This window comes from Streptopelia decaocto, assembly GCF_964273445.1.
Source record: "Streptopelia decaocto genome assembly, chromosome: 4".
NCBI classification, from domain to species: Eukaryota; Metazoa; Chordata; class Aves; order Columbiformes; family Columbidae; genus Streptopelia; species Streptopelia decaocto.
The window spans coordinates 50537692-50560303 of record NC_138658.1 but is presented as its reverse complement, the minus strand read 5'-3'; the positions used below and the strand labels follow the sequence as shown (position 1 = coordinate 50560303).

At 40.3% G+C, this 22612-nt stretch overlaps 2 protein-coding genes across 5 annotated transcripts in view; one reads left to right on the top strand and one right to left on the bottom strand.

Annotated features, from left to right (window-relative positions):
- The window catches only part of FRYL (FRY like transcription coactivator), a 168997-nt gene extending 163165 nt beyond the window's left edge, over positions 1 to 5832 (bottom strand). The window contains exon 1 of one of the 4 annotated variants that reach the window (XM_082050200.1): positions 5730 to 5832. The gene's annotated coding sequence lies outside the window, so the exon portion shown is untranslated. Of the gene's footprint in view, positions 1 to 6; positions 195 to 5305 lie in introns of those variants that run through there. The other 3 variants (XM_082050199.1, XM_082050201.1, XM_082050198.1) reach the window with 3 other exon arrangements.
- A 56-nt stretch (positions 5833 to 5888) lies between these two features.
- OCIAD1 (OCIA domain containing 1) lies at positions 5889 to 22486 on the top strand. The gene is made up of 8 exons (XM_082050205.1): positions 5889 to 6031; positions 6790 to 6874; positions 10626 to 10679; positions 11160 to 11207; positions 15289 to 15418; positions 17542 to 17747; positions 19118 to 19267; positions 22038 to 22486. The coding sequence occupies exons 1-8, from the start codon at positions 5981 to 5983 to the stop codon at positions 22073 to 22075; spliced, it is 762 nt and encodes a 253-aa protein (XP_081906331.1). The 5' UTR covers positions 5889 to 5980; the 3' UTR covers positions 22076 to 22486.
- The last annotated feature ends 126 nt before the right edge of the window (positions 22487 to 22612 follow it).

Below are 22612 nucleotides of genomic sequence, written 5' to 3'. Positions count from 1 at the left end.
TCTCACCTGTGCCGCGGGTGGAAGCGCTGCCTCTCGCCGCAACCCTGGGCGCCGCCGCCTCAGCGCGGCTACAGTCCCCTTCAGAGCGACTCTGGTGGGCGCCGGTGAGCGACTCGCGCCGCCAGCATCCCCCGCCGGCTTTACCCCGACGCCGCCTCTCCTCTACGGTAACTCGACGGTCCGGCTCGTCCCTCCCTCCCGCCCCCTCCACCTCCCCATTGGCACGCGCCGCTCCACCAGGAACCGACGCTCACTGGGGCAGGCGAGCGGCACTCACGCGGGACCGCCCCCCCGCCTCCTCCCCGTTGGCTCCCGAGCGGCCAGCCCGCCCGCTCAGCCCCGCCCCCGCAGCCCTCTGACACCTTGACCAATCACAAGGCCGCGAAGGGGAAGCCGCGCCTCCCATTGGCGGCGCCCGCCAGCTTCCTTCGATTGCAATAGGCCGAGGCGGCAGCCAGTTCCGCGTCCCCGCCAGCCCGCCCGTGGGTGCGCTCTGAGGCGCTGTTTCCCCCACCCGAGCCGCCCCGGCGGGTGAGGGACCGCGGACAAACTCCTGCCCGAGCAGCCTGTCCGCGGCAGGGACCGCCCCGGCCAGAGGGGCAATCCTGCGGGCGGCGGCGGCGGATGCCCCTAGCGGGAGGGCGGCGAGAGCCGCCGACGGGACAGGCAGGAACAGCCGCCTGCAGCCCAAGGCAGCCTCCGCGCCATCGATGAGAGCAGGACACATCGCTGTCCTAAAAACAATTACCGAGGCCCGTACCGCCCAGGTAGCCGAGAACAGAATGGCCCTCCGGGGATGCAGCTGCGTGGCTGGGGAACATCGAGGAAGGGTCCGCGCTAGCGAACAGATGAGGCCCCGCAGGCTCTGGGCCGTGCCCGCTGCCGTGTGGACGCTCCTCGCAGCGCCCTTTGCCCTGGGCACCGGGTGGAACAGAACGGCCGTCCCCAAGGGAACAAGGGCAAATACTTGTGTCTCGGCCAGCTGCACAAACGCGCGGATACCGCCTTTTTGCCAGAAATTACTCGCGTTGTTCTACCCCGCAGCAGCAGCCTGGCTCCCGGGGAGGCACAGCTAGTAAAACACTTGGGGCTGCTTCCGCCAGCAGAACTTAACTTTGGTTTCACGTCCTTCCCAGTGGCAGCAATTCGGGAGGTCTGTGGTAATGCAAGCGACAGAGACGGAAAGGCAAGGTAATGAGGTAATTCACAACAACATGCTCAAAAGATTCGTCTGATATTGGGACTGGCCAGGATTCCACCAACAGAACAAGTCTGGTGGCTGAATGGAATAACGTATTTCTGAACAATGCAAAGATAGGGGAGCCAATGGTAATAAAAAGAGAAACAGTACCAACATTAAGAGATTAGAAAGTAACTATATTTTCTGTTGGAGTGCCTCAAAACTTCCAGGCTTGGAAAAAAAAGACAAGCATGATAAAATTTTTAACTCCAGATCTGCAAAAAACAGTATTAGAAATAATACTGAAGTCACCATTTTTCCACTGTCAAATATAAGCCTGTCTTGCAGGAACTGCACTATAGTAAGTATATCCAACAAAACCAGAACTGAGTAAAAAGTATGCTTTTTTTACAAACAACAAATGCACCAGCACAACAGTTGCCAATCTCTGTTATGAGGAGCTCCAAGTTCTGTTACACGCTTTGTACAATTCTGGTTTATTTGTAGTAAAAGGTCCCTTCATGCCCAACTACTCATGTGCTGCACACTCTTGAGACAGATAGTTTACATCAACTTGCAAAAACCAAAGAAGTGGAAAGAGGGAGTGGAAAAATAAGAATAATATACTGGTAGCTGAGAATAATATTTCAGGTTAACTCTCTCCTGTAGCCTTAAGATTTTTGTCAATTGAACTAGATTTTGTTTTTAACTCTATTTTAACAACTATACCACAGCCTAAATGTTGAGTAATAGAACACCTAACAAGAAAAACAGGATACATTGCTACTGGTGTTCTGCATATTTCAGACAATTGGTTGAAGCAAAGTATGTCACAAGTTGGGATAACTTGAAAATCAGAAGCAAGTTAGGAGCTCAGCCTGATCTTCCAAATAAATGTGCACACATCCAAGCAACTGAAACAAGAGCGGCTGAACACCACTGCCAATGAAAAATCAGACCATTAGTATTTAAGCCTGAGCACCTGAACTTTACAAGATGCACAATTACACCACTTTCAGAACCCAGATTCTCCTGACTGGTACCTGCCTGCTTTACAAAATAGCCCTAAGGATTTCTTAACATGTAAAATACTTCTCAAAGTATGTTACAGTACCAGTTGTTAGTAGCAGTAATTATTATCAATGTGGGTAAAGTCCTTACTAATTAAGGCTTTGAGTATCAGCTCCACAAAGACACCTACTCTTGTTTCTTGCTGATGTGCCATAATGCTTCAGGCAAATAACTGATCGTTTGCCACCAGATGCAATAGTAATAGCAATGCTCTCTTTTTTTTTTTTTTGTATGAAACACTGTTATTTCTTCATTAGGGATAGAGTGATTTTTTTCCAAATACAGTCCTGTTAACTCTTGGCAACCACTGAAGAGTCAGAAGCTCTCGGCTGTTGTGTTTTACTCTATTGTGCACAGCACCACGCAAAAAACAGCAGCCAAAGGAAAAAAAAAAAAAATCACCATTCCAGCTATGTACTCAAGCACATAAACTTCCAATACTTGTTTTGGCAACTGTCCTTACCAGATCAGCATATACTCCAACTCTTTCACACGTTTACTTGTTTCAGTTATGTCTTATCCAATATTGCAAAACTAAAGCCAACTCTGTTTTGCAGTGGATCTGTATAAAACCTGTCACTAGCTGTTAAACAAGGGGATGAAGAAGAATTTGTCCAGAAGAGAAGCTCTTAAATCACTTGAGTCTCACAACTCACCCTATTAATTTCTTGAGCTCCAGCTTCAAGAGTTCTGAATATTCACCAGTGACTTTGTTTTGCAAAGTACTGTGATTAGAAACCATCCAATATTCACATCTACCAACTTCTTGTTACATAAGTAATGAGTTCACTTTAAGAGAACCTTTTTTTCCTTAAGTTTTCATTTTTCCTTCTCTGAGGCATCTTCTTCAAAAGAAATTGTTTCAAATTTCTGAAGGTTAAATATAAAATTTCAGTATTACAGTATTTTAAATCTCAGTGTCATCCAAGAGTGAGGAATGTAAGTAATAAAAATTAAAGTTTAGAGTAATGGATGAGTTGTAATGCATCTATTGTTTTTTTTTTTTTTTACTCCTGAGGCAGTGCAAAAATACTTTATGCTATTTATCTTCACAAATTATCAGTTTTGTAGATTATACACATTTAAAAACACGCACAAAACAGCAATTAGAAAATAGTTGCTAAAATATACAAGTCACTGCGCATGTCATTAAAACAAACAGCTCAGAACTCCCTGGGAAATAATGTTACTTTGTCATCTCTAAAGGACTACTCTAGCGCACAGATTTTCAACAAAAATACCAAATTGGGTAATGGCACCTGTCAAAGGAGAACGTAGGAAAAATAATATTCAAGAGATCAGATTTATAGAAAGTGGTTAAAAAGCCAGCCTTACACCTTGCCTGAGCACGTGATTTCATGTAATGCATCAGAAGGACTTGACTGTATGGCCACCAATTTTAAACTGAAGTTCTCAATAGTTGCAAGAAAGATGGTATGAGTATAAAGGAAGTGGTAGAGGTAGACCATATGTCAAAAAGGGTGTCCTTGTTAAGATTTCTTTCTATGGGTGAACTTCAAAGAAAGATTTGAGGACAGAGAACAAAGCACCATGGATGTGGATATGCTCTGCCATCTCTAATGCATGTAGACTTACAACTGCAGTTGTAAGCAAAAAAAACAGATATATGTAGCCAGGTGAAGCTTTTAAGTGCCTTTAAGTATTTCAGAAGCAGATTGCATTAGGTGAGCTTTCTGAAAGGATGGTAAACTCACTGGTTTGCTGCATTACTTCATTTTTTTTCTCCATTGGAAGTCAGAGGGACTTAGGGATAGCAGAGTGAGGAAACTGAATGGATAACTATAAATTTTACCACAGAGAGGCAAAACAACAAGTCAGAGTCTTTATTTTCTTCAATGAAGGAGACTGATACTCATTTCCTCCCCATTGAAACTCCACCTTTAGAGACGGTATAGTCCATAAACACATCCTACCCTACAAAAACACAGGTTTTAATAAACCATTGTAGTACTCCACCTAGAATATGTTGAAAGACAAGCAGGAAGAAGCATGAAATAAACTGCTGGCTGGAGGTGGGGGTCAAATGCATTTGCCACACTTAAGTGTGCTATAGCCCCACAAATAAAACTACTGTGAGCCAACAAGGCCAAAATCTTTTGCTCTCTGATTAATAATGTGTATAATTCACATCCATGTATTGGGCAGAACTTCATTAGGGTGGGCTCAGGTGACTGGCAGAAATGAAAGTTGGAAGTAATCTACATTATCAGGTAGAGCCATCTCATGGAAATAAATATTTTTTCTATTTAATGATGAGCACTATGAATTAAGAACTTTGCAATATGTAGTTTCCGGTCCTATCCTCCCATCTTATTTCAAGAATCCAGTACTTAAAAACTCATCTTCTCTACAGCTTTCTTCGTGCAGCCAGACACTCCAGGTAGCCCAAGCTACTACTGTACACACTACTCCTATATCTTTTGAGTGCCCACAGTGTTCACTTTATAGTCACATTCTCTCCTAATTTCAGACATTCCACATCCACATTTCCTGCTAATTTCAGACACCTTTAAACCCTTCCCTCTCCTATCTTCAGGCAAGGCCTTCTTTTGTACAGCCAGCAGCAATTTAAGCCTCTTCACTTGAATTCCAGGGTGAACAGACAATGGCTTGCTGCAGGAAAGGCTGAATGGGAGTGGTGCATTCCAGGCAAGTAGAGGCAGATCAGGACATGGTAAATTCAAGGCACAGCACTGAATGTTTACAACAGAATGCCACAGCCTACATTGCCCTGTCAGAAACATGTTTATGTTTTTTCCTCAGCTTTTCCCTATTTCTGACAGACTGCAAGGATCCACTAATGCTGCCATTTCAACAGCATTAGCTGGAGCCAAGCATGCAGACTTGTCATCTCCCACTTCATTACAATCCCAGCCAGCAAACATCTACCACTTTCAAGTTCAGGCAAGTGCTTGCCTGGTCCTTGCTTGGTCCTAACTCAAACTCTTTTACAGATATCAGGGATCCTTTCTTTTCAGTCACTTCTGGCCACGTATCTGTAGAAACCAGTTAACACACCTATTGGCAACATACCTATAGTTCAAGCTGGGCATGGACCCATGAAAGGTTTTTGTTAACATTTATCCAAAGGCCGTCACAAAGCGCAGAGGTCCCGTGGCAGGTCCTAACGCTGTGTGACACACACCAGGCACGGATGGGTTACCTGGGCAGGGACCCACCGCAGCTGAGGCAGCGCCGGCTTCCCAACGCGTCAGCGGGCAGCGTTCTTTAAGCGGGCAGGAAACAAGATAAAGCACAGGACGGAAGCATTCTCGACTGAAATGAACGCTCTGAGCCTCAGCTGTTAATTCTGGCTCCTTCCACCGCCCTCATTCGACCTTCCCAGCGAGGAAACGCCGCCGCTGAACACAAACAAGCGCACGCCGGCCCCTGGCCGCAGCCCCGAGTTCACCCGCAGCGGCGGCGTTTTGGCAGCACCGCGGCCCCCAGGACCTACCCCGAGGCCCACTCGCGGGGCCTCTCCGCCGGGTTTCAGCCCAGGGGAAGGCCGCAGAGCGCGGATAACGGAGTCAAAACCCGCCTGCTGCCCAGGCCCCAGAGAGGAGCACCGGGGCCCCACGCCTCTTAACGGGGCCGCTCGGTCCCGCCCGCCGCCGCTTCCACGCGTGCGCACGGAGCCAGCGAGGCGAACAACGTCGTGTTGACTTCCGGGTCAGCGGCTGTTCGCGCTGCTCTCCCCGCCCCGCCATGGAGGCCGGGCAGGGTCCTGGCGGCGGGGAGCTCGGCGACTCGGCCGAGGTACCGGTGTTCGCTCCGCGAAGTTGCCCGTGGGAAACCGCGGCAGCCTAGTGGGGCTTGGAGTTGTTTCTGCTGGGGGTGAGGCGGCAGGATGAGGGCCCGGGCAGAGGGTTTCCTGTCAGCCCTTTGCCCGGCCTTGCCAGGAGCGGGGTTGTGGGGACGGCGCCTTGGAGGCCTTGCCGGTGGGCTTACCGATGGCCTTTCCTGAGGGAGGGCGTCTGTGCAGGTGTGCTGCCTGGTACCGGTGGCCTTCGCGCATCTGCCCTTCCCCCGGCCGGCGGTCGGGCAGGGTGCCCAGTCACAGGCCTCTCAGGGCACCTCTGGGAGCAGCTCCTGGGCTGTTGGCACAGCAGCTGGCCAGCCCTCACTGGGGGTGTGCACACAACTCGCAGTGTGCAGTTAAAACCCTGGCAAGTATTTTTGAAAGGGATTTAACCAGCTATATGAACTCCTCAATCTGGAAGGCTGGTTGCAAGAAGCAAAGCAGGTTTTTCTGAAGGAAAAGGAGTGAGCTGAGTTAGGATTTGATCCTGCTCAAAATATTTTCAGCTCTCTCATGTGATTTGTAGAAGCATTGCATTTTTTAAGTTATGTGTTTCATGTGACATTAATAGACAAAGTGCACCAGTTCCTTAAGTATAGCTGTGTGAAAGTGGAGACACTGCAATGTTTGAAAGTTAGACAAAGTTTTTACTTGAAAAATCCCCCCTTGAGCTTTCTTTTGCTTATTCTTATCTATTTTATTTCCCTAATGAAAGAGGGAAGTACCTAAGCCTTATGTGCCAACAGAGGAGGAAAGAAGGCTCCTCAAGGAATGTGCTGAAGAGAGTGCCCGCTATAGAGGTAGGTTCAGTTTACTGGTAAACTTGGTTTGCTTTTCTTCCACCCTTAGATTTTGTTATCTGAGGCATTAAGGAAGGAAGGCCCAGATCATTATATCACAACAGTTCATTAACAAGCTTCACGTGGTCTAAAATTGCATGTAAATGTTGATCCATGTAGGATTTACATTTGTTAAAAGTTTGCAGGACAGGAATTTTGTAAAAGGTGCAGCATGTTTTGTAAGGTTTATGCTTTATAACAAGATCCCTTCACATTTTAAATTAATATACTTATTAGAAGTCTGAAAATAGATATAACTAATGAAGTCTCATTTATTTCTGTATCTGAATATTCTTTTTGTTAGTTCTCTATTTTTATTTTCAATTGTTGTTGTCTTTAGAAGAAAAGAATAAGATAGTTTAGTTTAGAAGCACTGCTTTCCATTTGCTGGAGATCTGTGAAGAGAACAACGTAGAAGTAGTTGCTCATCCCAATTTTTGGAGAAAATTTGTGTGTCTGTGCATGGCCAGACTTTTGGGCTTTTTCCCCTGTAAATAAAAGCTAAGGTTCTTAGGCATGATTTTTCAGTCAGTAATGATTTCTGTACTGCAGCTAGTATAAAGGAATAATAAATCTGCATTGTTTTCACAGAGTACTTTGTGTCTCGTTTTATTTGAAATATCAAGGTCATATTGTTTTTTTTTCATGAAACATTGAGAACTGATTGCATTACTTCTTGTTTCTGTAATCCAAAGGTTCCAGACATACCTGTTTTTCATGGACCTGGTCAAGAGATTTGACCAAGCCTTCTGATGAGATTGTGACCCACTGTTTCGTCACACACTAGTAGATGCCTGCTGATGCTGATAGGTGGCTTAGCAGAAACCAGGACGGACGAAGAATTTAGCAGCTGATTTGCTAAATTTAGCACACTGGGACTCTGATTTCTCCTGGCAGCCAGTACTTTCAGGGGCCATTTCTATGGCATTGTGATTTTGAATTAACAATTCAAAGTCTGCCTTTTGTTTCTCCATTACTTTGACATTTTCCTCTTCCACTTTTTTTCAAATCCCTGGAAAACTTCAGCTTATTTGCTAAAATCTAGCCATTTTCCTGGTATTTTTATAAGTGAAAAGAGTCAGGTTCATTAGTAATAAGATGGCAATTGGTTATGGCTTATTGACAGTCTCTCTCCTGGAAGAGGGGAGGGAGTTGTTTGTTCTCTTGAGGTGTTCTGAGTTTTTGGTTTGCCACGTAACTTGCTGCCCCGTTGATCTTCATGCAGAGACTGAAGAAAAATCTCAAAGGTATGGTTGAGAAGTCCCTTATTAGTTTCTTGACTGATTTCACTTCAGGGAGGACAACAGTAATGGAAAGAATTTTTTTTCAGGGGTCCTGTTATTTCAGCAGAATGGCCTAAGGCCTGTTGCTGTTTTCTAGGTCTCCTGTCTTTGTTTCATTGTTCTGCGTTGCACGTACCTAGATTGTTGTTTTGCCTGTATTAAATGCACATTATTTGAATGGCTCTTTGCAAGAGGTGTGGGCTGCCTGTGTGACTGCCCTGATATTCTCACTTCTTATTGTATCAGCTCTTGTTATTCACAGATCTTACTATAAATTTGTGTAATTTCAGTTTGTTTATTCAAGTTTCAAGCTGTACTAAATTTTTGCCAGTTCTTACAAACCCTCTCTGTTTTGCTGTAGTTTCTACTGACAGCTTCTACTTCAGAAATGCTTGCTAGTAATTGTATAATTCAGTTTAATAGGTGCTTTACTGGTATTGTGTTTTTTTTAATCACATTACCATATAAGATAAATTCTAATACTGTAAAATTCACATTACAATCTACAGTTTTTGCTTTGCAATTTTAATCTCGCTAACAAAATCAAACTAGATCAATATGACTTTTTCACATAAAAGCTTTTTGACTAGGGTACATTACATTCACATCCTTAATTATGTGCTGTTGATGTATCTGCTTTCCATTTTGCTTCCTAGGATTTGTTTTGTTCCTGAAGCAGAAAAAGTACTTTTTTCCCATAGCAGTGAAAAGTATTTATCTTTTCTGATTTATTAAGCTGCTTTTGTTTTGGTTTGTTTTTTTCCTACACTTGAAAAATTATTCATATTAATTTTTATGTGTGAACCGAATTTTCATTTACCTTTTACTCTCTTAATTTCCAGTTACCATTTTAGGCCATTTATATGCTCACATACTAGCAGCTGTTTCCCCAGAAGGTGTGACCTGCTTTTGATGTCTGTTATATGTGTGTTGGGTCCATAAATAACTTCAAACCTGGAAGGGTAGACTGAAGTCCTCTGTAAAAAGTTCTTTTGTTTTCAAACACCCTCCCTTGTTTTTTTGTGGTTTTTTTTTGGTTGGCTGGTTTAGGGGGGTTTGTGTGTGTGTCTGTGTTTTGGTTTTCCTCTTACAATTTATTTAGCTTGAATTTCACACCGCCATTCTACACCTAAGAAAATCCGGAAGTCTAAATTTTTGAAAATCTAGGTCTAGAATCTCTAAAAGCATCAGGGTTTTAAACTTCAATAGATTGGAAGATGTTATTCTCTATAAAGTGTTACTTTAATCTTGCTTGTGAACCAAGGAGCCAGTACTTTTTTCTTAAAGGTGACACCCAGTCATATTTTACCCTAAAATGCTGGTTGGACTTCTAATCTACTTTAGATCTGTCAGAATTTGTGAAGGAATAAACTGTTAGTTTACGAAGTATGTTTTAATATTGTGCTGTTCACATTCTAAAAATATAATTTATCTTCAAATATGAACTTAATGAACAGATCATGTGCATCAAAACACTATAAACATGTAGTGCCATTGAAAAAATTTCTCCACTAGGTAAAGTCATTGAGACTTTTTGTAATATCTACATTTTCAGACTTGCTTAAAATGTGATTTCATTATGGCATATGTAAATCTTTACTGCAGTGAACTTTAGTCTTCTGTCATGCTCGTTATGTCAGTGTCACCATATCTCGTATGGGCATTGTGGTCTTTACAAATAGTTTAAAAGTTAATCTTCCCAATATCGTAATTATTATTGCTTGAAATAAGCATTCCTTTTGTTTCTTGCCATCTTCAAATGCTTCTTGCCACATGAAGTCTTTCAATATGATAAAAACTGATTGTGATGGGTAGTAATGCTCTCCCATGTTTATTGTCTTCTCTGCATTCCTGACCCTACCCTGAGTTGTATAGTTTGATCCGTAAGCTACAGAAAATGCTGCCCTGTTCTTTAATGTGCTGGTGAATAGAACTTAATTTACCTAATTTTAATCAATGTAGTTTATATGTCTATTAGAGTTAGACTTTTTCCAAAGTTCTTACATTAAAACAAAATCAAGACTTTTGGTTATCAATGATTTTTAGAGGTACTGGCTTCTATGTAACTGCCTTTCATCCTGGATAAGTGTGTTGCTTCTCTGGTTTAAAGTTCTGCATCTTGATGCTGTTGCGGTTGTACCTAGACCTGTGATCTTGTCCTTACAGCTTTATCCCATCTGGCACTGGCTTTTGTGTTTTAGGAAGCATGAAGTCTAATGAAGACAGGATGACTCATTAACCACTACTGCATAATTTGTAGTGGAACTTACAATCTGGAACTGCAAATGTTTTGTAATTCATATACAGTTTGTTAATTATATATATGGTTGTATTCTTAGTAAGGCCTAGCAACTGTTACTGCATATTTGTTAAATGTAGTTGAAAATATTGAAAATCATGTTTTAAGTAGCTTTTCTTCTTCTTCACAGCTTTTCCTTTGGCTGCAGTGAGCATGCTTGCTACTAGTTTCTTAATAAGAAGAGGTAAAGTGTAAACATGCTTCGGGTTAATTTGGATTTGCTCAGATGAAATATATTTCTGCTGCTAATAAAGTTGCTATAACAAGATAATGTCTAACCTACTTGTAATGAAAAGAAGTTCAGACTCTAACTACATGACTTGCAGTTCTTGAAACTAAAGAAGGAGCAAAACTTTAAAGTAAAATCAAATTCATGTTCATTTTATGTTGTTTGGCAAACTCAGTATCTCAGTGATTATGAAACAAAATGTTCTATAGTGTGTAGTAATACTGTGTGTGATATTAAAGAAGTAGTTCTTAGGTATTTATAATTTGGGGGGAATTCAGATGTTAGGTTTCCTTGATTATTCTTCAACATTAAGTTTAAAAGAGTAAAGTGCTACCTATGAACATAACTACAAACTAACCTACAAACATAACTACAGTTAATGTTTTTCAGTTTAATTCTTATCTTATTACTAATTATTTTGATCCTTATTTTCAGGTGTTTTACGAGATAGCTCAAGATTTGGCTCTTTTACAAAAGTTGCATGTAAGTAAAAGCTACATATAAATTCAGCTTGTATTTGTGCCTTCGGTTCTGGACTCTGTTGCATAGATGTAATTCCCATGAGACCAGCTGGCTGATTCACTGTGACTCCACTCTATAGAATCATCGAGTATCTCAGCTTGGAAAGGACCCATAAGGATTGTCGAGTCCAACTCCCTCTCTTTGTGGGAAAGCCTAAAACTAAACCATATGACTAAGAGCATCGTCCAGATGCTTCTTGAACTCTGAGAGATTTGGTGCCATCACCACTTCCCTGGGGAGCCTGTTCCAGTGACCGAGCACCCTCTCAGTGAAAGAACCTCTTTCTTTTGTCCAATCCAAACCTCCCCTGACACGGCTTCATTCCATTTTCTTGTGTCCTGCCACTGGTTACCAGAGAGAGGAGATCAGCAGTTCCTCTGCCTCACTTGAGGAAGTTGTAGACTGCGATGGGGTCATCCCTCAGCCTTCTCCAACCTGAACAAGCCAAGTGACCTCAGCCGCTCTTCTTGCCTGTGAGATTCTTGCCCTTGAGACCTTTCACCAATTTGGTCACCCTTCTCTGACCACACTCCAGTAGTTTGATGTCCTTCTTGTATTGAGGTGCCCAGAACTGCACACAGTGCTCCAGGTGAGGCTGCACAAGTGCGGAGCAGAGTAGGACAATCACCTCCCTCGCCTGGCTGGCAATGCTGTGCTTGATGCACCCAGGACACTGTTGGCATCTTGGCTGCCAGGGCACACTGTTGACTCATGTTCAACTTGCCATCAACCCACACCACCAGATCTCTTTCCATGGGGCTGCTTTCCAGCCTCTCATCCCCCAGTCTGTACATATAACCAGGATTACCCCATCCCACATGGAGAATCTGGCACTTACGGAATGGTAGACTCAATGCTTATGCTGATGCTGCTCTGCCCGATGATAGGAGTAAATGATCTGATATATCTGATAAATAAGTTCCACCTCTTGCAGTTAATTCTGTGTCTGCAATGTTTTAGCTCTGTTTCTTAACTACAACATCTCACACTGCAAGAACCCATCCAGTGTCAGAGGTAGAGCATTTCATTTGTTCACCATCTTTGAATTTGTGCAGCACTTTTCAGACAAGTTTTGTTTACAGGCTTTCCATAAAATTGTAAGATTTTAAATGTGCTTGACAAGTATAAGAATTTAAGATTAAAACATTGTAAATAGATATTGTACAAGCTTGCTTTAAATCACTTTGCCAGAGTATACCCACCCCTCCCTTCCTAATTTGAAGGTCTTTATTCATGCATCTCACTTATCCCATTGAGGCTATTTTAGTGCCTTTTTTCCTGGACATTATGTATGTACAATTGTAGGAAAAGAGCAATTTAATGTGAATGATTTTGGATTAAATGTAATCAAAAATGAATTAACAAATTAACCTTTTCAATGTAATCCATGACAGTAAAACAGGAAGTTGCCATCTTGCCAATCTGCCCAGATACAGGCAGTTACATGTACAGTTTACTTCAGTGGGAAGAGGGTAAAGCCCATGATTTGTGGTGAAGGAAGTGTTGTTTAAGCAGATAAATGAATGGGAGAGACTAGGGCTCCCATTTGTTTATGCTAAATTCTACTTGCTTTCTTTGAACACCAAACAATGTTATAACAAACATTTCTACTAAATAATAGAATTCTATTTCCCTGATAGCTCTTAGAGATTTCTAGTTAAGGGCCATGTTCCTCCTGTTTAATAGAACTAAGTTTTGAAATCAAGGGAAAAAATAAGGAGCAGCTGGACCAGACCAATTATTCTTGATGTTAAGGTTATATAAGCCAAAATACTTCTTGCTTTTCCTTTTTGATGTACATTGGTAGGTATATAGACTTTCATTTTATCCTACAATATTTTCCGTAAGGTGTGCGTTTTGGTCGTTTTTCAGCAGGTAACTTCTTGTGATTTATGTGCATTTTAAATACGGGGATTTTTGTAGGATTAGCTGGAGGGTAAAAGGCCTGAGTTAAGCAGGTTTCATTTCATCCTCATATTGTTTAGGTCGGACGCACCTACTGTCTACAGGATCTTCCTGAAAACTATTGCCAGGGACATAGTTTACAGTCCAAATGATGTCTCCTAATTTAACTGCACATTCCTCCTGCAGTGAAATCTGATTAAAGGAACCAATGCAGTTGTGGTTTGGTTTGTTGTTGTTGTTTTTTTTTTTCTCCATGAGTTCTGACAGGAGAGCAGATGCAGTTCCAGGCACTGCTGCTGACTCATAGCTACCTGATGTTAAACAACAGTAATGCAGTTGAGACAGTTCTTGCTTTTCTGGTGTCCCTGCTTCTAAGCATGTTGCTGCTGCATCTATTGATTACAATAACAGTCTGTGTCACTTCTGGTTATTAGATTCTTACTCTGAAGAGTATCCATGCCTGATTACAGTAATTGTTTTTTTTATATCTAACCAACATAGCTGAGTCAGGATTTTTTAGTCTCTGTCTTGCGTCTTTCCCTGTATTGTCCTTCTTGGTTTTATCCGGAAGTTGAGAGGTGTTTCATTTTCTAGGTAGGGATTTTCAGATTCCAGGATGTTCTCCCTATAGAAATTACTCATTACTTTCTTCAGTAGTCTTCTAAGCAGTCTGACAATTTAATGGAACTTCTAGTTAGTTGTGACTGATACACCACATTGGCAGCATCCCCTTCAGCATAACGTAGAGCTATTGGTCCTTCGTCCCTCATTGGCAAAGAAGGGCGAGATCCATGTGTTCACCTTCACGTTAGCCGTCAGCGGGACCTGGCATCTTCTATCGATCTCTGATCAGCTTCTCTAAGGGCTTACAGAATACAGTATTTCACTTAATGTGCTAACTTTGAAAATGTGGGTCACCTGGCTGTTAGTTCTGTAGTAAGATAAACCAAATACTTCAGGCAATAATTACTTTGGGTGAAACATCTTCCAGAGAGATGCTTCCACTTTTTGTCACTGGAAAGCCTCAAGAAAATGATACTTTCTCTTTGCAATTTATGCTGCTTAGCTTTATTTTACTAAATATTTAGTTTAAATTCTTGTTGGACTGTTTTTCCTTTTAGGGGCTTGTAATTCTTCCCTTTGTGCATAGTTGTAGCATTTGAGATGTCTTCTAGTTTTGGTTGTTTTTTTTTTTTTACCTGCTAAACAGCGACACCCTTACATTTCTCATTTGTAAACTTCACTTGTAGTTGTGGCTGTTCTCTTTTCCTTTGGCCAAGGATTTTTAACCTCCTTTTGAAAATACAGACACTGGAACAGGGATCGCAATTTTGGTACCAGTACAGCAGGTTTGGGCAAAATACCCTTTTGTATTGATTCCCAGTAATTGACTCTTTCCCAACTTAAAGATGATTGAGGGTCTTTAGTCTTTGTATTTAGAAAATACTCATTGCATATGAAAGAAGGATCTAGTCCTTTTCTCCTACAGAGTCAACAGACAAAACTTCTCTTAATTGCCATTGAATTCTTCATGGTCCTTCATACTCTATTTGACCCACTCTTAAACCTGAAGGAGCCGGTTGATGGAAATAATCGGTTTTAAGCCCAGAAGGAACTATCATGATTTTTTCTTCTTATATCCTGTCTAGCAGATGAAAAATTGAAAGCATTTGCCTAGTGATTGCAAGGGTTCAGCTAATTCAGTAGTTTGCCTTTTCAAGATCTGACTATTCTGATGGATTAAATTTACTGCCTTTGTTTATTCCTGACTGTTTTGTCATATTTGATAGTTACTTTTTATTTCTGGATCTTGGGAAAAACTGATTGCAATTATTTTCTTTTTTTGCCACCTGTCATTCATCAAGTACTAGCTGAAATCATCTGATGCTCATGCCATGCGTAAATCATTGCTCTATGTCTCTGTTCAGTTGTTGCATTTGTTTTTAGTGCCCTTTGTCTGCAAAAGAACCAGAGAGAGATGGTTACTGCATGGTTTTGGTTTAGATCTAAACTGTTTGTTTGGGTTTTTTTTCTTTAATTCAAGGTACTGTATAGTTTATTCGAAATTATTATTTTATAACTGTGATGAATGTTATGATATAGCATATAAAACCATCTTTTTTTTCTTTTAAAAAAGTTGCTGGAATGTGTGGATACCTGGCTGGAAAGATATCCTACTTGCCAATCTGTAGTGAGAAATTTAAGAAACTGAAGGATTCCCCAATAGGAGATGTTCTACGACAAGCTCAGAGACATAGTTCACATAAGTAAGAATTTAATTCTCTTTTACATTTGAAACTTGTTCTTGAATAGGACATTTTAAACACTAACAGATCAAGATTACATTTGCAGCCTGCTGTACCTTCTCTCTTACCCCTATTTCCCCAAATCTACCACTTTCAAGAAGCCATATCTGTAGCAGTTGGTCTAAACACGCATGTTGAGCTCATTACATACAGCTGATCACTTTGAGGAGTACAAAAAGGAACATTTTACTTGTAAATTCAGATGTTGTTTTCCTGTGGAATTTACTCACGGTAGTGTGACAGAAGAAGTTGCCTCCTTAGTTTAGAAGTAAACTAAGTTAACTGAAATAAAATAGTGTTACATTCTGGAAGTTTTTCCCATAGTTTAGCTTGATTGAAGTAGGAAGAGGGTGGAAATGATTTCAGTGTTTATCAAAGGAAAGAGCTTAGTAAACAATATCAGTGCAGGAAGAAGCATGGTGGTCAAACTTACTGCTGTTTGTTTAAATCCTTTACATCTGCAACAGCATTATGAGGTACATATGAGAAACTCATCAAGTTCTTAAAACTATTTCCTGTTTTGTTCCAACATGTTTTCTTGCCTCAAGTGGTTTTTAATTGCAAAGTACTTTCGGAATATCTCACTTAAACCCTTGACTCAAAACCGGGAGAAGAGCATTTGGATAGTGAGTAGGAGTCCTGCTACATATGTGCTAAGATTTGTTAAATGTTCATAAAGGACTTGATTAAATTCTTAATTACTTTATAAATACAGATTTATGACAGATTTGTCTACAAGATTTACCTTTATTCTGAAAAGTTTGGGTTTTATGGCATCAAACATAATCTTAGGAATTACCACTTTATACATCTACTGTATAAATTCAGGGGAACTGGAGCTGGACTTGCCCCTTCATCCCCCTCCTCTGGTTTCTAGTAAGAAATTGTCGTGGTCGTTAACCGTGTTTACTCAAGCTGAGAACCTGTTTGAATGCCATCATCTGCGGCACCAATAAGTCCCTTCAACCTTTAATGGACCATTCTTTTGTATCTGTAAAATTTTATTTCCTAAGTGATAAATTCTCCTTTTTTTTTCTTGGTTGAATGATTAAATTAATTCAAATTGCATTATTATCCATAGATGCTCCTCTCTTAAGCCAGCAATGGAAATCATTACATTTTCATGGTCATTATACGTCTGCTAGTTAATGTATTTTGGTAATTCTGATTTGCAGGTAAAAATAGGTAGGGAGCTAAAAGGTTAGATAGTTATTTAAAGCTGTGTTTACATACACTTTAAAAATATAATTGAGGCAACAAGATGGTTTAGGTCTGTATGTTTTTTGTGAGAATCAAACAAAGACTAATTGCAAATGTTTTTCAGATGAAACTAAAAGTATAGCTAAGCAGAAATTTCAAGTAAAAAATTAATAAATATTCTAGAGACATTCTAGTGGCACCAAGTGGTGGCATTCTTGATAAAGAGATGTCGTATAGTGGTTTGCAGGGCCATTCTGAGTATGTAGCAAATGCTTTAGAATGTCAGGCCTCAGTTTCCAGAATATTCTTTATGTGATCTTACCTTTCTCTCTTAAGAGAAAATTCATTGTTATTTCTGCTGAAGTCAGCTACTCAATAAACCTTCAGAATTTAATTTCCCCAAGATAGCTCTTCATTTTCCTTTTTTTTCTGCTACTTGGTATTGATCAATTACTGCAGCTTCTAGTGATGAAGGGTTTTAAGTTGCAAGCTCTTCCTCAAGATCTTTAATTGTAGTTCGTGGTAGCACCCTCTATTTGTGTCTGATGGGTCTTTTCTGCGTGAGGACTCCCTGTGGGAAGGGATTGTCTTTTTTGTCTTGTAAAGTGCAAAATAATTTCTGTCTTTTGTCTTCTGTTCTGGAGATTTTCAGGTATGCCTTAAGTTTCTGGGAGGAAGGGAAGAGTGTTGGGGAAGGGATTATATAGATCTTTGCAATGTAAAGAGAAAAAAAAATGCTCCAAACTTTAAGATGATAATTCACGTTGGAAATTAAACCATTTAAAGTAAGAGTATTTTCTTGAACTGCACATACTGTTACTCTTATAGTTCCATTTTAAACTTCAGTGTTTCTGTATTTAATAATTAATTGCATTATTTTCTAGTCGCTCTGGTCGGAAGTCTGAATTTTCAGACATGCCTTCTCAGTCATTTCCTGAATCTTCTCCAAGAGCTGGGTTCCCGCTTTCTTCCAGCTACTCGGATGATTATAGTTCAACAGATAGAGCCCTCTCCAGTTATGAACCTGTTCCATTCAGTGCCTCCCTGAATGAATCTTCACCTACGGGAATTACTGATTACACTGTTCAAGGTGTGTTTTGTCTTAATATTTAGCAGTTTGTAGCACAATGACTGTTGGCTTTGACTTAGATCCTTCTCTTACTAAACTATTTTCATCCCATGCAAACATCCGTGGTACAATATAGTGGTTTTGAATGAAATAGCTTGAAGTTCCCAGAATTGTGTTTAGACAGAAGGTAAATATATGTATTATTCTGTGTTCCAACTGCAAACTAAATATGCTTTTTTTTTCGTGTTCTGTAGCTCTCATTGCAAGTAAAGATCGTAAATTAACTTAAAAGGTTTAATCTGTTGTGAAACTAAATCTGCAAAAAACTCAGCCTGACTTGAAGTTCCTTTTGATTGAAATTCAGATGAATGTGCCATCCTCTCACTGCACTAAATAGACCACGGTCTTTACCACTGGTCTGCCAGCCTTTCAGAGGTTATTTCATTGTCACCAGCAGTGGGGCTGTAACTGTATACTACAATAATTCAGTGACATTAAACTGTTTTTCATAATGTAGCAAACACAAATCTTCTGAGAACTGAACGCATATTGTTCTGTCTGGCAACAGCTGATTTTCTCAGGGAGCACTGAAATGGTTTTCAAGTCCTGTTCTGTGCAGCTGTTCCCCTCCTTCCAGTATCAAGTCTCTCCTCAGCTACTGCAGGGGAAACATACAATTCAGAATTCAGGGTTCTGGTGCAAAAAGGAGGAAGTTACTGTCAAGTGCAGAGTTTCATACGTTGAATTAGTTTGGATTTTTAAGTCCTTTATGGAAAAGGTTTTATTTCACAAAGAAAGCCCTTTCATGCAACTCAGGTTTAGTTGTACAAAAGTATCAGATGTGAATGTGTCAGTTGTAGTTACACCTCATCGTAAATCAATAGCTGCTAGAACCTTAATTACAGAACCAAGATTTTGCATTATAAATGTAGCTAAGAGGATAAAATGTTGATCAGGTGACATATGATGGATGTAGCCCTAATTCTTTGAAAGCAGAATTTAAAGCCTGAATGCAAGTCCTTGAGCTTCACTTAGATTTCTCTTCAGAAATCATAAATATATGAAATGTATGATTATAATAAATTTTACATAAAGTGACCAGCACTGTTTTATCCCTCAACAACATATAGTTGGTAGGGATCTCCATTCTGTAAAATGAAGAAGAATTAACTGCCAATCTGCCAAAGCAGTTTGACAGAATGAAAAGGATAAAAGGAATGGATTAATTAAAGACTGCATACATGCCCAGTTGCATTTAGGATTGCAGCTGTCATGCTCCTTTTCATTTGGGATTGAGCTGTAATTAACTGGCATTCTAAAATAGGTTGCAGCCAGGTTTTGGTGTGACACCATTTCTAACATTTTGGTGTTTTGTCTTTTTTTTTTTTCAGAACCTGCTCCAACTCCAGAAGAAAGTCGTAAAAAAAAAGGCATCACATATGAAGAATTAAGGAATAAACACAGGGAGACATATGATGTAATGCTACCACCAAAGGCAGAAACTCCAAGCAAGTTTTCACAGGAAAAACCAGCTAAGGAAGGTAATATACTGATTTACGGATATACGTAGTAAATTTAAATATTGGCAGTTATGTTAAAAATGGGTTAATTCTGCTTACCCTTTAAGCAATCTATTTTTACAGTATTTGCAAGTATCTCATGATGTGGTCTGGAGTTTCATATTTCAGATTAATTATTGCTTTAAAAGTATTGATCTTCTAATAGCAAATTATAATTCCTCTTCTCCAGCCGCATTGCTCAGTGCCAGACTAAAGATCTCATAACTTTTGGTGTATTGAATGTATTGAGCAACCTCTTTCAACAAAGCATTCTCTGAGCTCAGAAAAATAAGAGTTTGAGCTATGGAAGGGGGTGTATGTTCTAGATAGCATTGTTCTCTCACAATAGAGCATGTGGTTGATGGTTTTGAAGGGGGGGAGGTTATTTTTATGAGTTGTTTCATGTGGAATTAGAGGATTTCTATAGAGGCATTGTTTGTAGAGGTTCATTTTCTACATTAAAACTCAAAAGAAGGAAACTCTGTTTGGCAGCAATATTGAGATTTGTTTTCACAGTGAAAAACAGAACTTTACACAGCAAAATAAGAATGCAGCATCCTGAAGAATAAGATGCCATTCAGTCAACTTCTGGACTCAATTTTTTGAAAAGGAGACACGGAAGCAAGTCATAATTGCTTGCTCTAGAAGTTTTTTATTTAGTGTGACATCTGTGAAAATGATGTTGGCAAGAGGAACGTTTTGCCATTTAACGCACTGCTGGACCAGTCAGCTTGAATTGTTTGGGTTTGTGCGCAGTGTCCAGTCTTGCCAATCACATTGCAAGAAGATTTGCAGGAGTAGCTCATGTCTCCTATGAGGCATAACAGGTGGTAATAAGTATAGAAAACTCTATTAATGCAAAAAGTTCTGAAGCAGTAATAGGAAGCTTTGGAACTGTGTTGCTTAAGAGCGTCAGTGAATTACTTTCTCCAGATCATCTCTCTTTGGCAAATCTTCATGGTCTTGAAATAAAAATTATAAAAAATTATTAGGTAATGATTTAAATCTGTTATTTCAAAGATGGAAGCCTTTTTGTCTTATCACGTGACTGTGCCAAATGAGATATTACAACACTATTGAAGCTGTAGTTTCAGATTGTTTTTAAGCTACATCAGCTGACACTTCATTGATTTACACACATTTCTTTTTCAAGATATTTCTCCACAAATAGAAAGCCTGGACGTGCCACTTGAAAACCATACACACAAATCTTAAAGCAGCATTTTGCAAACCTTGTCATATTCCATGGCAAATCTTGTGGCTGTGAAATGAGAATATGCATTCATTATTTTCTTTTTAGTTATCTGAGGTCTACAGAAGGCCTCCATAAAATGTTGATCAAATATTGCACTCTATTATGTTTCTGTGTTCTGTTTGATGGTTATACTTTGAGAACAGAACTACACTGAGCAGTGCATGAGATTCGTAAATAAACTTTTAGGAGTATCTCTTCATATTTTCAGGGAAAAAGAGTAAGGAAGGATTACAAAAGTTCAGAAATGTTTTAAGAGTGGAAGCACATTTAAATCTACAGTTCAGGGCTTCTGCTGATGTTGTGGGCTAAGATCTAATTTAGCTTCTCGTGTCCCACTGGACATGTTACTTGCTGTATGGCTCAGTCCTTCCCCTTTGTTCCTCCTCATATCCCTGTGTTGTAGGAACCAGACTAGCAAATGGGAGACAGTGGTTTCTGCAGGAGGGAAAACAGACCATGCTTAAACCAGGCTTAAGCAGCTCTAACTTCCATCTGCTCGAACCTTCTCTGTTCATTGTAGCCGTACAAATCCGTGCACTGGCAGAGTGATCTGGGCTGGACTGTTTTCCAGGGAACGAGGGCAGCCTGCTCAGCTGCCACGGGTAATAGAACTGGAAATCAAATGGTACTTTGAGAGAGCTGCTCATTGTGCCTCACTGCAATACCAGTCAGCTTAACAGAGGTTTGTCCGTGCGTTATGCCAAGTTTGCTGACATCTCCCCGAAACAAGGACCACACATTCTGCTCTGTTCCACTGGTTCTACTGCAGATAGGTACTAATAATAAACAGTGGGCTTAGGAATTAACCTGCAAGTGGATTTGTCAAGTTGTGCCTGACTGGTGTCAGCCTTCCTACGGGACGTACAGATCATCCGTTACCCTGTCAGTGGTGGCGTCTGTCACAGCCTGCTTTACACTTGCAAGAGAGCATCTATTCACTTTCTGGCCGTTGTTCACTTAAGCGTGACATATTTCTGAATAAATCCGTTAGGACCAGTACTCTGGGGTTTTTTTATGCTCTGACTCACTCCTATGCTAAAGGAAGCTGCCAAAGAATAATGGCTGAGTAGTTTCCTAGTAAGGATTGCTGAGTTTTGTTTGTTTATCTTTGAACGTGTTTTTAACTATCCTGAATCCATCTAATTGTGCACGTAACTGGATTATGTAGCCACATTATTTATCGTAACACTCCTTGCCTGTTTCCTCCAATTGTCCTGGTTTCATCCACATCACATTTGTTTCAAAGTAATTACAAATTCCATGGAGCAGGAATTGGCACAGTAGGCCTCTTGACTGAATAGTAATTCATTAAAAAATAATTATTAACAAACTCTTATCTGCATTCAAACCAGCTTTAATTAGATGTCTGTTGTGCTGTGACTGACACTCCCCACTTAAAATGATGATGCATTTCATCGTACTATTGGCACTGTACAAGATAAACTTTTGCTGTTAAAGTAAGTCATATGTGACTACTTTTTTTTTTCTTTTCTTCAGTTAAAGTAAATAAATACGGAGATACCTGGGATGAGTAAAAGCCGAATAAAGAACCGAAGAAAACTGCCTCCTGTCAGCTAACTTGAACTTCATCTAGATTAATCATGAGTATCGGCACCTTCAGTGTGTTCTGCCAGGCACAGCTATTAATAAATGAGGAGAAAATTCTGACTTGCTAGAAGATTGAAAAAAGAAAAGAACAAGTATTTAGGCTTGGGTTTTTTAATTTTGCATAAACGGCAAGTGAGGCTATTGTGAGGTGTCATGATTGTAAACCATTTGTGCTGTTGTTTAAGAATGAAAAGGGTAACTGGCAATGACTGATATAAATGCATAGCAAAACATAAAAATATATGTAAATAAATGCAATCACATGTGTTGGGAAGGGAAAAATATCAGAATCTTCTCAAGTTTTCAAGACTTGCATTAAAAGTTACCTGTGGAACTCACCTCTCACTTTGTTTTGTCTGAAAGCGATATGCCGGAAACCTCAAATTGTAGTCATGCTTGGTTAGTAATATCTGGAATAATACTGAACTACCCAGGGAGAAAGGGCTGGGGAACCTCGCCAAACA

What these genes read in the sequence shown, in the direction of transcription:
- OCIAD1 (XM_082050205.1), top strand. Translation starts at nt 5,981, where the DNA reads ATGGAGGCCGGGCAGGGTCCTGGCGGCGGGGAGCTCGGCGACTCGGCC. An exon ending in AGCTCGGCGACTCGGCCGAG is followed by an intron (nt 6,032 to 6,789) that starts GTACCGGTGTTC and finishes CCCTAATGAAAG; the next exon opens with AGGGAAGTACCTAAGCCTTA. An exon ending in TACTGATTACACTGTTCAAG is followed by an intron (nt 17,748 to 19,117) that starts GTGTGTTTTGTC and finishes TTTTTTTTTCAG; the next exon opens with AACCTGCTCCAACTCCAGAA.